This window comes from Spea bombifrons, chromosome 8 (genome assembly GCF_027358695.1).
Source record: "Spea bombifrons isolate aSpeBom1 chromosome 8, aSpeBom1.2.pri, whole genome shotgun sequence".
NCBI classification, from domain to species: Eukaryota; Metazoa; Chordata; class Amphibia; order Anura; family Pelobatidae; genus Spea; species Spea bombifrons.
The window spans coordinates 36,430,517-36,444,687 of record NC_071094.1 but is presented as its reverse complement, the minus strand read 5'-3'; the positions used below and the strand labels follow the sequence as shown (position 1 = coordinate 36,444,687).

General features: G+C 38.5%; 1 protein-coding gene and 2 non-coding genes across 3 annotated transcripts; 1 reads left to right on the top strand and 2 right to left on the bottom strand.

Moving 5' to 3' along the window:
• TRNAR-ACG (transfer RNA arginine (anticodon ACG)) lies at positions 1–73 on the bottom strand. Its single transcript has one exon. It is a non-coding gene; the product is annotated as a tRNA-Arg (tRNA).
• A 612-nt stretch (positions 74–685) lies between these two features.
• TRNAN-GUU (transfer RNA asparagine (anticodon GUU)) lies at positions 686–759 on the bottom strand. Its single transcript has one exon. It is a non-coding gene; the product is annotated as a tRNA-Asn (tRNA).
• Positions 760–6,910: 6,151 nt separating this feature from the next.
• LOC128503866 (TRPM8 channel-associated factor homolog) lies at positions 6,911–13,208 on the top strand. The gene is made up of 8 exons (XM_053474061.1): positions 6,911–6,952; positions 7,899–8,518; positions 9,312–10,303; positions 10,774–10,868; positions 11,022–11,235; positions 11,846–12,085; positions 12,244–12,578; positions 12,963–13,208. The coding sequence occupies exons 1-8, from the start codon at positions 6,911–6,913 to the stop codon at positions 13,206–13,208; spliced, it is 2,784 nt and encodes a 927-aa protein (XP_053330036.1).
• The last annotated feature ends 963 nt before the right edge of the window (positions 13,209–14,171 follow it).

The window sequence follows — 14,171 nt, the reverse complement described above, 5'->3', positions numbered from 1 at the left end:
CGAGCCAGGTAGGAGTCGAACCTACAATCTTCTGATCCGTAGTCAGACGCGTTATCCATTGCGCCACTGGCCCATGAACACAGATAGTAAACAGTCCAAATGAGTTTTTTGCAGGCCCCATAATTCTGTTTTCAGAAAATGTAGACTGTTACCCCCCGCTAATTATCTCTGTGCTTAGTAGAGATGATTGCACTACCTAATTACACCTAAAAACAAACATACACTAACATTATACAATATTTGTATTTACCGCTCTTCCCAGCGCAAGTGCAAGGCAGGAGTGCAGTAATATCATGGCTGCTTGCAGTGTCAGAAAGACTTCAAGAGGCAATCTAAAAGAGAGAGTGAGGTGTGATGAAGTGACATGTGTTGATAGACTGTGCCCACTTAACCCCTAGATATTCCTTTATGACTATGAACAGTGTTAAAAAATAAAAATAATAAAAAAGGGAAAAAAGCACAAAAAACTATAAAAATGTGTCCCCAAACACATAAGTTAGCACATAAAAAGTTTAACTACCCTCTAACATAAAAACCTTGGTAAGTGGGCTCTTACTGTAATTCATAATCACTGTTTAATAAACGTATAGTGAAATTGGGAAAAAGGGTCCCTACTTTAGAATAGGAACAAACCTTGAGTCCGGATGGAGTTTCTTTACAAAAGCCAAGTACAAAAAATTACAAACGTCCCTGGGTGGGCTTGAACCACCAACCTTTCGGTTAACAGCCGAACGCGCTAACCGATTGCGCCACAGAGACAAGTGATAGTGAATGAAGAAAGCATTGGATTTCATCATATTGCTGGAGGTTTGTACTGACTAATATATATTAGTAGAACTGCATGCAATCAGAAACCGAAGAGGCTAATAAAATGAGGGGTTTTAAACATGCATGGGATAGGCATAAAGCTATCCTGAATCTAAGACGAGACCAAGGACTAGTTAAGAGGCTTTACATCAGGGAAACTGATGCACAATAACCCATGCACAATAGCTGAGGAGAGAGGTTAGAGAGCAAATGCATATAAGGGGTTCTGATGATTTTATCTATAGGTGTGTATGCAAACAATGTTAAATGGAAGTACATGTGATGCTGGAGTGTACCTTTAATGTTTCATTCAGTAATAAAATGAATTGTACTAGCTTCCAAAGTGAATCGGTATCCATTATTCTCTAAGCTGGGAGCTTGCAGGCTCCATCTTGCGACTGGCCTCATAAAAATTCTTCCACCACTGATCAGCCACAGGCCAGGGTAAGAAATAAAAAAAATGCAATGCAAGGCTCTGGGTGTTCATGTAAAATGCATCTAATATCAGGAAAGTGTGTGCTGCCATCTGCTGGTACAAACCAGAAATTACTTTCTACTAGTTGCAAGTAGCAATTTGCGTCCGAAACGCAAATTAACGGGAGCTCTCACAACCCTGCCCAATGTTTTCTTTAAGTTTTAAATAAGTAAATGATACATGTGTGTCGCTTTATCTTAAGTAGTTTTAAACACATAGTTTGGCTTACCTTTTTGATTAACATGAGTACTCACCTACCTGTGATCCTCTGGAATGTTTTTGTCTTCTTTTCGTGATCTGGAAGCCTCCCAGAGCTTGGACAACTGCACTACAGTGCTTGGTCATTGTGTAAATATGGTCTGAAGTCCATTTGGGATTGATGATGCTGCAGAGCTGCGAAGAAAGAAGACACACCAGGCTGTTCACTCGGAGGAAACTAGAAAGCAATGACAAAATGGAAAACTTTGGACAAGGAAAGGTTAAAAAAAAACATTTCATTTGGTACTTACTTGCACAAAAACATTAGGAGTAGTTTATAAAATAATAAACATAATAGTAATGCATTGAATAAATAATGTACTGATCATATATGTTGCAGCAATAGATATTTAAGCAATAAGACTTACTACCCCACTCGTGGTTGTTTTTTTTTAGCTGAAGCCAGGTTTCTGGTTGGAGGCCAGAATGATGTCTTTGAACTTCTCAAGTAGAGCTGAAGTCCTGGCATGGTAGGATTAACACTTCACACATGCAGACTAATTCCACCTTTAGTATGTAAACTGCAAGGCACACCAAATACACTACACAGAAATATGATGCTGATATTTATTTAAACACCCCAAGTCAAAGTATCTGCCCACACCAGTGGCAGTTCCTCTGTGAATCCCAACCTAATTTTCCTCCTTCCTAGGAGTTTAATATTTAAGTTGCAAGTGAATGCATCACAGCACTCCAAAACTCACAATAAAGTGTGTTTGTTTGTAAATGTGCACCTGAATGTGTTTGCTAACAGGACAGGTCCAAGACTCACCATGAACTGGATCCTTGTTGACTGATAACCATCATGTCCACTGTCCGGGGGATGCTACGCCTACGTCAGTACTTTCAGGAACTCCAGCCAGTGGTCAGTGTCAGTTACCAAGTTGAAGCTAAGAAGTTTTACTAGTTGATATGCTTTATTACAATTTGTCTTAACATTAATTGTCATCGTGTTCAATACACCGTGGCCTTTTATCTCCATGCCTCTGTGACTTTATTTTAATATAATTTAATGACCGTATTAACATTGCACCAGTCTTATTAGGTCAGCAGAGAGTCATGTTAGTATAAGGAAACTTTGGGGAGTCTTTTCCTCAGATGAACTGTGCACGGGATACTTCTTGGGTCATTTATTTACCGTTCTGAAGTTTCGTGATGAAAACTAATTAGACCACAAATTCAGTTCATTGTACTGAACCGAAACACGTGGATCTTAATCACATCCATTGCTTAATGTTTTTATAGATAGCTTGTTTATACAATGGAGACCAACATTTTCATGATAATTGAAAGCCAATTATGTGCAGATTAAGAAAGGGATTCATTTAATTAGCGATGGAATTTCACAAACTTTTGTTACAACATCATCTAAGATCAACTCAATCCTTGAAATCCCATCTAGTTTCAGCATTTGAAACATTAACATTTTAACTACACACCCAATGACCTGAGATGCTTCTGTACAACAAAGCCATACGTCCCAAATCCTGTGGGTTTATCAATATGCATTCAATGAGTACATTTTCTGAGCCTAAACTAGGTTCAGACAGGCAACGTGTAACATTATGAGTATAAATTCACCTCATCGCGTATAAGCTGCATTCTACTTGGAAGAAGTGATCTCAGAGGTTTCTTCTTCTATTTGAAGAAGAACCCACTAAAGTCCCAAATGCTTATGTGACTGCACATTCTTTCTGACCCACTGAATGTGTCAATGTCTAGTAGGCTCCATTCAGCTTGGGTATAATCAGTTAACTAGTTTTTACTGACCTTAGTGGAGTTCACTAAGCTTCCCCATGACTAGTGGAGGTTTTACAGAGATTCATGCCGTCTCACAGATGAGCCGGATCAAATAAAATGTTGGTGGTTGAGACTCAACATGAGGAAAAATTGCGACCTTAAAGAGGGGTAGAATGTTAATGATCTAATGCCAGAGAGGCAATCAATGCATTGTAAAAAGTTACACTCAAAATACAGCAAATACTTCACTATTTTTTATTATTACCATTCCCTCTAGATTGTCTCCATTTCCTACTTGCGAACAGGGCTCTCTTTAATGAAAACATGTCTTAGTCAGTCAATTGAATATATGTATTGTGCCAAGCGCTGCGTAATTTGTTGCCACTATATAAATAAAATATAATGATAATCTTATTAATATAATCTAATAAATTAACCTGTATTGGGTTTGATTTACCGATCCGCTTTGTGCAGATGGTAGAGTTTGTTTGGACATCAATGGTAAGGCCAGCTGAGAGTTGGCGATAACTGTAATTTTATATATATATGTATATATATATATATATATATATATATATATATATATATATATATATATATATATACAATATACACAAAGTATAATTTTAGAGGGAACCCCTTTCTAATCTTGTTTTGAATTACTTGTGGCATATCAATTATCTCTTATTGTATTACGTAGGTGTTGCAGTGTGTGCATGGTTTATGTTCCAGTGGCCATATTCTTATAGAAGGTCAGAAGACTAGGGTTGGACCTCATATTATTTGGCCGAAGGTAAGTACTATTTTTCTACAGTGAGCCTCTAATGTTGTAGCATCCAGAAGGAAAGCAATCTGTGTAACCACCCACTGGGGTATTTTTATTAATGCTATCAAGCAAGTAATTCATTTGCGTTTCCTCAAATCGTCACACATCTTTTAGACTAGACTTTGGTGATGCTGTGTGGCATAAAAAGGGGTTTCTAAAAAAATGTTAAATTGCATTTATATGGTTTAATCTCAAAAGAAGGAGAACGGTTACCCTTTCTACTAATACTAAAGTTAAAATGCTATTTAGTTGCATACGTACGTATAAACAGTGCTCTGTGGGAACGCAGGTAGGTGTACACAATACTGAGTATTTTCTTTTACACAATGTATTTGGAATATTGGTGATCAATCATGGTAATAAGTACACAATAAATAATAATAAAAAATCATTAAATTGTATGTAATTGCATGAATCACTTGCACATGCATGTGTAAAATGTGTACAATTGGTTTCTGTACATGTTTTAACTCTGTATATGGGAGAGGCTGGTATTGCCCACAACAGTTTCAGAATACTTGATATATGCCAGTCATGTCGCTAAACCCCATTCTAATCCCTTTAATTGCACATCCTTATGCAATCGGGGTATCATCTGGGACTCTGAGGTTGCGCGCATGTATAAATAGAGGGATAAATCGTGGAACATTAGAACCCGTGAAAACGTTGAACGCTTGTGTCTGCGAGATATCAGCTAGAGCTGTACACCCAACTTCAAAAGGCAAGTTGTATTTCATTTTTTTCTTGTATATTCTACTACTTTTTTCTTCTATATACATTATTGGTTATAGTGATGGGAAGTTCGGATCATTAAAGTGAATCGGATCATTTCGATTCGTTCACTGAAATGATCCGATTCATGATCCGGATCTTCGGATCACTCAGTGTGTCTGCACGGAGTTACTGTTTTCCAGTAACTCCGTGCAGGCACACTAACGATTGGCCCCGCCCCTTTCATTATTAATCCTCCCCCCTGCCTCCAGTGATGTCAATGAAGGCAGAGAGTCGTTCAAAGATTCGGATCTTACAGGGATCCGAATCTTACAGTGATCCGGATCACTGTAAGATCCGGATCATTGTAAGATCCGGATCATTGTAAGATCCGGATCTTTGAACGACTCTCTGCCTTCATTGGCATTCTAATCATTAAGAGAATGTCACCATACTGTTATAAATAATACATTAATAATCACTGCCCCCAGGATTTACATTCCCCTTTACCTGCAACTGCACCTTAAGCTAACTTTATTAAATTAATTAAATTAACCCTCACCATTAAATTAACCCTAAACACCCCATCAACCATGACTGCCCTAAAATTAACCCTTAACACACCATCAACCATGACTGCCCCTAAAATTAACCCTTAACACCCCATTAAGCATAACTGCCCCAAATTAACCCTAAACACCCCATTAAGCATAACTGCCCCTAAATTAACCCTAAACACCCCGTTAAGCATAACTGCCCCCAAATTAACCCTAAACACCCCATTAAGCATAACTGCCCCCAAATTAACCCTAAACACCCCATTAAGCATAACTGCCCCCAAATTAACACTAAAGACCCCATTAAGCATAACTGCCCCTAAATTATCCTTAAACACCCCATTAAGCATAACTGCCCCCAAATTAACACTAAAGACCCCATCAACCATACCAATTTATTAGGTAATTTATCTGGAGTACATGCAATTAATTTAGGGGTAGTTATGGTTAATGGAGTATTTAGGGTTAATTTCAGGGGCCGTTATGGTTAATGGGGTCTTTAGGGTTAATTTCAGGGGCAGTTATGGTTGATGGGGTATAAGGGTTAATTTTATGCTGATGACTGAGGGTTAATTTAATTAATTTAATAAAGTTAACTGTAGGTGCAGTTATAGGTAAAGGGGGGCAAACTCAGGGGAATCTAAATCCTGGGGGCAGTGTGAACATTATTAATGTATTTATTTATAAAAGTTTGGTATCAGTAATATTCTCTGAATGATTCGAATCTCTGTAAGATTCGGATCCTTGTAAGATCCGGATCCCTGTAAGATTCGAATCATTCGACTCTTCGGTTCATTCGACTCTTCGGTTCATTCGACTCTTCGGTTCATTCGACTCTTCGGTTCATTCGACTCTTCGGTTCATTCGACTCTTCGGTTCATTCGACTCTTCGGTTCATTCGACTCTTTGAACGACTCTCTGACTCTATGAGTCATCGTTCCTATGAGAATTAATGAGCTGTAACCTGACCCCAGAGTGCTCTGCAGATGACTCACAGCTCTAGGATCAGGTTACAGCTGCATGATGATTCACAGACTGAACCGCTACAAACGAATCGTTCAGTCTAGTGAACCGACTCATCCGGATCACTAAAAAGAACCGGATCAAATGAACGATTCGTTCATGATCCGGACATCACTAATTGGTTAGCGCATAATTGTATAAATATACATCATTTTTTTAAAAATTCTCTACAGCTTCTTACTAGTCATTAAGTCAACATAAGTTACTTCAAAACATTGACTTTTATATTGAATACATATTCAGACCTAGATGGTGACAGTATTTGTATTATTGATCACAATGTGAATATGGCGCTTAAGAATTATGGACATGTAGGAATTATGGACAAAAAAAATTACGAGCTCTGAAAGAGATTTTATGTTGAAGAAAAAATTCATATTGGATTCCACGCAGCCTGTGGGCTTACAAAATAAATGCAATTATTCCATTGAATAACACGAGATTTTTTTCAGACTATTATAATAAGAATAGGGTTTACTATATCACATTCTAGAAAAATTACAAATAACAAACATGTATAAAAGCATTCAACACGATGAAATAAAAAGCTACAAGGTAATACTTCAGTACTTAAATTATTCAACCCAGGCTTCCTGAAATACATTTGGTGCTCATAAAAGTCACCATAAGTGAGTAGCTCTTAGTGCAGTTTGCTCTTTTTTTGTTTGTTTTGTTTCAGGTTGCTCAAAGTATATTGTTTGCATAGTTGAGACTCCTTGAGGGTAGCAGATATTAGTAGGGATGAGTTAAGGTTTACTGGCAACTGGGTGCAAGATATCTTTGGCGACTCCGTAGGTGGAAAAGGCTGTAATATTGAGGCTGCCACATTATCCCACATATATATAGAATAAAATAGGGTGACACAGAGCTGGCACCTCTGGTCCAGGAGCAAGTTAAGCAAACTGGCCCGTGCCATAACACAAACTTGCTCTAACATCCATGGGTTAACACTATCTGCTAACACAAAAACATACTCTTTAACACCATACACTAACACACACTCTAACACCAAACAGTAACAAACACACCCCTTTGCTGTAGTAGCTGCCATGTTACTACCACATGGCCAATTTATGTTGCATTGTGTAACACAGCTCAACCCCAGCCTTGCGAGTAGGCCAGTCTTGCTTGAAGAAACTAGGCCAGATGAGATTTGGTTACAGGGGCCCCTGGGTGCAGTTACCTTTAATAAAATACAGCTTTAAAGTATGGCACGCTGGTATGTAAAGTTGCTAAATTGTTCTACATTGTGACATTAGTTCTAGACTGTCAAATCTTAACAGTTGTAAGAGGATACATTTTTTTTAATATGACCTGTCAGCATTTGGTATATAAAATTAATAGGAAATATTTATTTACAGTAATAGGCCCATTAATCAGGTCGTTTTTAGAGAAGTGTAATGCTGGTTTATACACTGGAGTGTATACTATTGTCTTTTCACTTATTTCAAGTATAGTTCTCTATTGTTTTATTAATCTTTATTATTTTTTTTACTTCTAGGAAATGAATCCTGCAGATTCATATAAAGCTCTTGTCAAAAATATTGCCACCTTGGATTTTACGGAAGGGCATGTCCCCTGCGACCTGCTCCTCACTGGTGACAAAGCTTTTCCAGTTGTGGTGAATGCAGAAGGCCAAGTTCTTATTGCAGCTTCTCAATACGGAAAGGGTCGTCTAGTTGTAGTCACACATGAAGGATACATATCAAGTCCTCACTTTACACAGTTCATTGAGAATGCAATACAATGGCTAAAGCCATCCTCAGATTCTTTGGTGGGGGTCCACAAGAATTTCCTTTCAACAGCACAGTTGCTCTCTGAAAAAGGCCATTCGGTTGAGGCTACCTATGAGTTCTCTGATAGATTTGGAGTTTATTGCACCCATGCCGATGATGACAGACAAGCTAATGAACTCATCATGGCCCTAAAAGAAGGCTGCGGCCTATTAATCGGAGGCCAAGCTTGGTACTGGGTGACCAAAAACAAATTTATGGATGTCCTCCTGGATTTTCCTGGGAACAAAGTGACAAGTGTAGCTGGCATACAGTTCCTGAGTAATTACGGACAAAAGGCTGTTATAGCTATAACTCCAGAAATACCAATAGGTTCCCTTGTTGTAAAGTGAGTATGTAGTGCTAATAAAAATGCATCAATCATCTGATGTAACTAGTATTTTATAAAACACTTTATGCATATTTTCTTTTGTGCTGCAAAGGTCATACGACACAAGCCTTAGGTTACCTGCATAGGAGTGACAGGCACTTTTATCACGGAGTTGGGCAAGACCAGCCTAAAAATATTTTGACCCAAAAAAAGCATTCAGCAGTGCTCACCGTCAAGGTTTTTTTTCAATGCACATTGGCCAAAGGCAACTGCATTTATAAACCAAAGTAAAAAGTAAAAGTATTAAAAGCAAAAAAGGCTTGTGGAAGAGGCTCTAATTCTTGAAATCAAACTATTCTAGGGGGAAAGAGCTCTCTTCTGACTAACTAGGGAGCACGGTAAAGGAAAGGTACAAGGGCTTAATTAGTCTGTAAAAGTTCAGTATATAATTCTTCCCTACTCTCTGTGCTCTGGAGTGTGTTTCAGTGTCACACTCGAGCTGCTAGTGTGCATGTACAGTATACCCAGTGGTGCTTGCTGTCAGGGACCTTTAGTGTGGGATCTCACCTTTGCATTGGAAAAACAGTGAGCACACCAATTTCATGCCAACTAATTTAAATCCCCAAGTTAGTTCTAATTTAATTGGATAGGTCTTGAAAATGTCATTTTCTCCAAATTCCTATCACAGGAGCAGTTAAGAGTAAGAAATATGTATCTGCACTAATTTTTCTACAAAATTCCTTTAACTTTCTAATGATTGGTATATGAATTAAATTATTTAGTGTTGCTATTTTTCCATGTGTATTTTCAGATACAATTGGGATATTTCTGAAGATATGAAGCAACTGATGAACGGAATAACTGAATTACGTTTATTTGAGAGTGGAACGCCATCTCATCTGCTACTTCATGGTCAGAGGGCTTTTCCCTTGGTTCTTGATGAGTCTAATAAGACATATCTCGCAGCTTGTTATTACGGAAAAGGTCGAGTGGTTGTTGCAACCCATGAGCATCAGATTAGCAAACTCCACCAAATGCAGCTTATTCCCAATCTAATCTCGTGGTTGGATGCTGGACGAAAGGGAGAAATTGGTGTTCAAAGAGATTTAAAGGAACTCCAGGTTCTCCTCAGTGAAGTTAATATTAGAAGCCAACTCTCTGATATGAACAAAGAACTCAGTGTTTATTGCTGTACATCTTATACCGACAAAGACTCTGGGAAAATCCTGGAGTTTGTTGCAGAGGGTGGTGGCCTGCTCATTGCAGGACAGGCATGGTATTGGTCTTCTCAAAATCCTGGCATTGATGAAATCGTCAACTACCCTGGAAATAAAATCATTAACCAATTTGGAATAAGTATTGTGGCAGAAGGAAATGCAACAAATAAGCTTCAAGCATTAAATAATAACGACCCCTCTCAGAATTACCAGTGTCGGAAGGCTCTTTTCCAGTTGCAAAAGGTGATTGACAACAATCTAGAGATCAATGCTCCTCTCTCCTCTTGGATGACCAGACTGGCTGAAGACTGTGCAACAATCCTGGAAATTCCAGAGAACACCAGCCATGCCTTTTATCCTTTTAAAAACATACTTACAAACCTTCTTCTGAAGTCGGGCATGCCAGCGGTCAGTAAAGAACGACCTGTGAAGGGTGGAAGCATAGAGGCCTTTCTGTTGAGATTGGCAGCTGGTATTCAAAACACACTCCCCAATTTTGATAAAGTAAAGCAACAGCTGATACCAGAGACATCAACTCTTCCTGTTAGTCCTCCCCAGAGGCTAGAAATCAATGGTACCAATCAAGGTGAGTGTCAACTAGACATAATCATCTTAAACTGGGGGTAGAGTGCCCTGTTAGGTGATCTGGCTTCTTTTGCTGGCACTGCTGCTCAATGGGGTAGTTGGAAGATCAGATATCTCCATTGTAACCAACCCTGTTACACTATGGACATCTATGTATAATATTAATATATGTATATATTAATATATGTATATATTAATATATGTATATTATATGATGTCATATACCAGCGCTCAACTGAAAGAATAGTGTCCGTGGAGTGAGGCACTGCTCTGGGTTAAGCACTCAACCCAAATACATCAATTCCAACAGAGGTGGGCTTTGGTTTTTAGGGGCTCAAAGAAAAGGAAGCCATCCGACTATTACAATACATGTGAAATAATTAAATTGAAATATGGGTTGTTTTTTTTTGTAGTAATAAGGTTTCCATCAAAGTAATGTTTTAATTATATAATGTCATAAATCTATTGCAGGATTAACAGCTTGGAGGAGTACTGGACTTTATGCTCCCCCGGGAAAGACCGCTACTGTGAATTTTCCGATAACTGCTGTCAACGTCGGCCTTGAGGTAAATTTTATTGGCTACTTATGTTGTTACGGGACATTCGTAGTAGCTGTACACTCACTCAACCATAGTCAAATGCCATCCCAACGATTACCCGCCTATTTACTGGTAAAGTATAAATGCACAAATAGGAGCTGTTTGTTTTGACAATTCCAGGTGCAGATTGGCTGCCATTCAGATGACCTCAGTTACCTTCCAGTACTGAAGCGCCCTCCAGTGGTGATACAGAGATATTCAGTAAATAAAGCCACTCTAGCCGTCTCTAATATCTTTGGTGGTCTTATCTACATTGTCATTCCTAGCGGCTGTAGCATTGGAAAAGTACAGATAACCATAGAAGGAGCTGTGCTGGCACCTTATTTCAAGCATGGCAAGTATTACCATAGAGAACAATATTTTAAAGGCAATAACCTGAAGCTTGCTCTTGATGTATGGGGAGGCAGAAACATATCCCCTTCAGTAGGTTATTTGTTTATAAAAAAATGTATCATGAATTTAGTTTCTATGGGCTGGGATTATATTATATACCAAATACAATGACATTTGTGAACATTATACAAATTGCCCATTAGAGTATTACAAGCAATGAGTTGTGCTTGAGCCACCAAACCCCATTATAGCACCTATAGGCAACCCTTATTCTAGACTGTAATGAATGGTGGGTCAATGCTTGATTTGGATTAGCCAGAAAACATATTTTGGGATGTTTAATGGGTTGAACCAGATGAAAGATTTTAGACTGCGAGAAAGATAGACCTAGGGAATCATGTTAGGGGCTGTTTTGGGCTTTTATGTGAACTATCGTAAGCTGCGTTTTAAGCTGTCTATGGAACCATGATAGGGGCTGGATTTTCGATTATCTAGATTTAGAGTCTGGATGAGGCCAGGCTTTATGCTTCTTATGAAGTTAGTTTAACTTGTCAGCCTCAGAAATGTTTTTTTTTTATGAAATTCATTATTTTATTATCTCCCTATTTTAGGAGAAACCACTGTAAAATCCTGGGTGGAAAACATACGCCACTATCCTGCCCCATGGGCAGAACTCAAAACTGAAAACATCATTTTTACAGTCCCATCTGAGATAGCTGCTTCATTGCTAAATCCTGAAGAACCACTCTCACTCTGGAGTAGAATCACAGCAGCAACGTTTGAGCTGTCTGGGCTTCCTGCTGTTCCTGTTAGACCAGAGAGATTTGTAGCAGATGTACAGATATCACAAGGTAAACTACTCCCATCCCACCTCATCAGGTGTCCCCCATCCCACACTGTATAGAGTATATATAAATTATACAGGCTATATGACCTCCCAAGGCAGTGCCAATATGATGTAAACGTGTTTTTTTATATAATACAGTGATAACTTGTTCTATTTTTGAAGGTTGGATGCACTCTGGTTATCCTATAATGTGTCACATGGAGTCAAGTAAAGTATTTCTAGACCATACTCAAATTGCCAAAGGTACATGGGGAGCTACCCATGAACTAGGACACAACCAGCAGTTACGTGAATGGGAACTTCCACCTCACACTAATGAAGCTATGTGCAATATCTGGGCTGTTTATGTGCATGAAAATGTTTTGGGCATCCCACGTGAAAATGCCCATTTTGAACTAAAGCCACAGAATAGAGAAAAAAGGATCAAAGGGCATTTAGGAAAAGGTGCACCACTGGAAGAATGGACTTTGTGGCTATGTCTGGAAACCTATCTACAGGTAACAACAGATCATGGTTTTAGTTCACATAATGGATGCTTCAAAGAAGTCACGTTTTACAATATCTACCTAGTTATGTTATGTGTTTTGATGGATGATGCAAAATATCTTCTTTTACTTGATATTAATAAATCTACAGGAGATTACAGATTCAAGTTAGTTTTTTTCAATCAATGTTTTTTTTAATTGGAAGTTTTAAGTAATATGATGACCTCCAACCTCATGAGACCTCATGAGATATGTCAAAGTTTGTCAAATAGGAAGGAATGGAGTGGTGTTTTGAGTCATGCATTAATTCCAAATTTGTCTACCACTGGTGGTTTGTGTGTTCTCTGTTACACAACAGCTTGTTAACTTCTCCTTAAAATATTTTGTCTCATTCAGCTTCAGGAAGGCTTTGGATGGGCTCCATACATTAAATTGTTTTCCAAGTATCAAAACATGGTGGGTGTTCAGAATGAAAACATTTTCAAGATGAATCTTTGGACTGAATTATTTTCTCAAGAAGTACAGAAAAACTTGATTCCATTTTTTAAGACTTGGGGTTGGCCCATTGACAAAGAAACAGAAGAAAGGATCTCCTCTCTGCCTGGATGGGATGAAAACCCAATGAAAAAATATCTCCCGTAGTTTTGCAAATGATCCTGATAGCATAACTTTCTAATGTCTTAGAACTGGTGATTTATAGTAACTTCCTGGTGAAAAGTTTGGTGAAAGCTCTTGCAATAAATGAAGGTTGAGTGTTTTTATGCAATACTATGTTCTTAGCTTTTATATTCAAACTATGATCCATTTTCATATAAATATTTGGTGCCTTGCATTTGCTAAGTCTATAAAAAATGCATTCTACATTCATTCAGTTGTTACTGGTATGAATTCATGTGTATTATCTTTATGGTAATAAAAAGCTACCGCCATTAAGAGGCATTTTGTGGTTCTTTGGTAATGGAGAGGGTGTGGAATCTTCAGATGCTTTTCTATTGTTGAATTACCGTATTTGCTCAATTATAAGAATACCCTGATTTATAAGACGACCCCCCAAAATTTGAATATTAATTTAGAAAAAATTAATTCACATGTAAAATATTTTTTAATATTTAATAAAAACTATGATTGAGAAAAATGCATTTTTTTTTGTTTTTCTTTCCTTTTATTTGCAAACTTGGCCCCAGTTATGCACATCTGCCCCAGGGCTTGCTACTTTGCCCCCCCCCGGATATGCCTTATATCCCCCTATATCCCACTCTGCCCCTCCCCCCCGGTATTCCTTATACCCCCTATATGCCACTCTAGCCACCCCTGTGCTCCAGACTCCCTGGTGTCAAGTGGGGGCAGCCGGTGGACATCTGTGCAACGCGCGCAAACAACCTCCATTCCTACCAGGGACTTCCACTGGTGCTTCTGTGACTGAACACCGGAAGGTCATGTGACTCCTGTGCTCCGTCATAGAAGCCCTGGCAGAAGAGTCTGGTAGCACACATCGCGCAGATTTTCACTGGCTGCCAGAGAGGAGGAAGCACTGTGGGGGGTCGAGCAAATACACAGTTCTCAATAAAAGTATTCCTTTCAGTAGCAATCAAGTGATGACAACAG

Coding starts and splice junctions, on each gene's coding strand:
- LOC128503866 (XM_053474061.1), top strand. CDS start 6,911: ATGTATAAAAGCATTCAACACGATGAAATAAAAAGCTACAAG. Junction 10,869..11,021: donor CTGTCAACGTCGGCCTTGAG/GTAAATTTTATT, acceptor TGACAATTCCAG/GTGCAGATTGGCTGCCATTC. Junction 11,236..11,845: donor GGCACCTTATTTCAAGCATG/GCAAGTATTACC, acceptor TCCCTATTTTAG/GAGAAACCACTGTAAAATCC.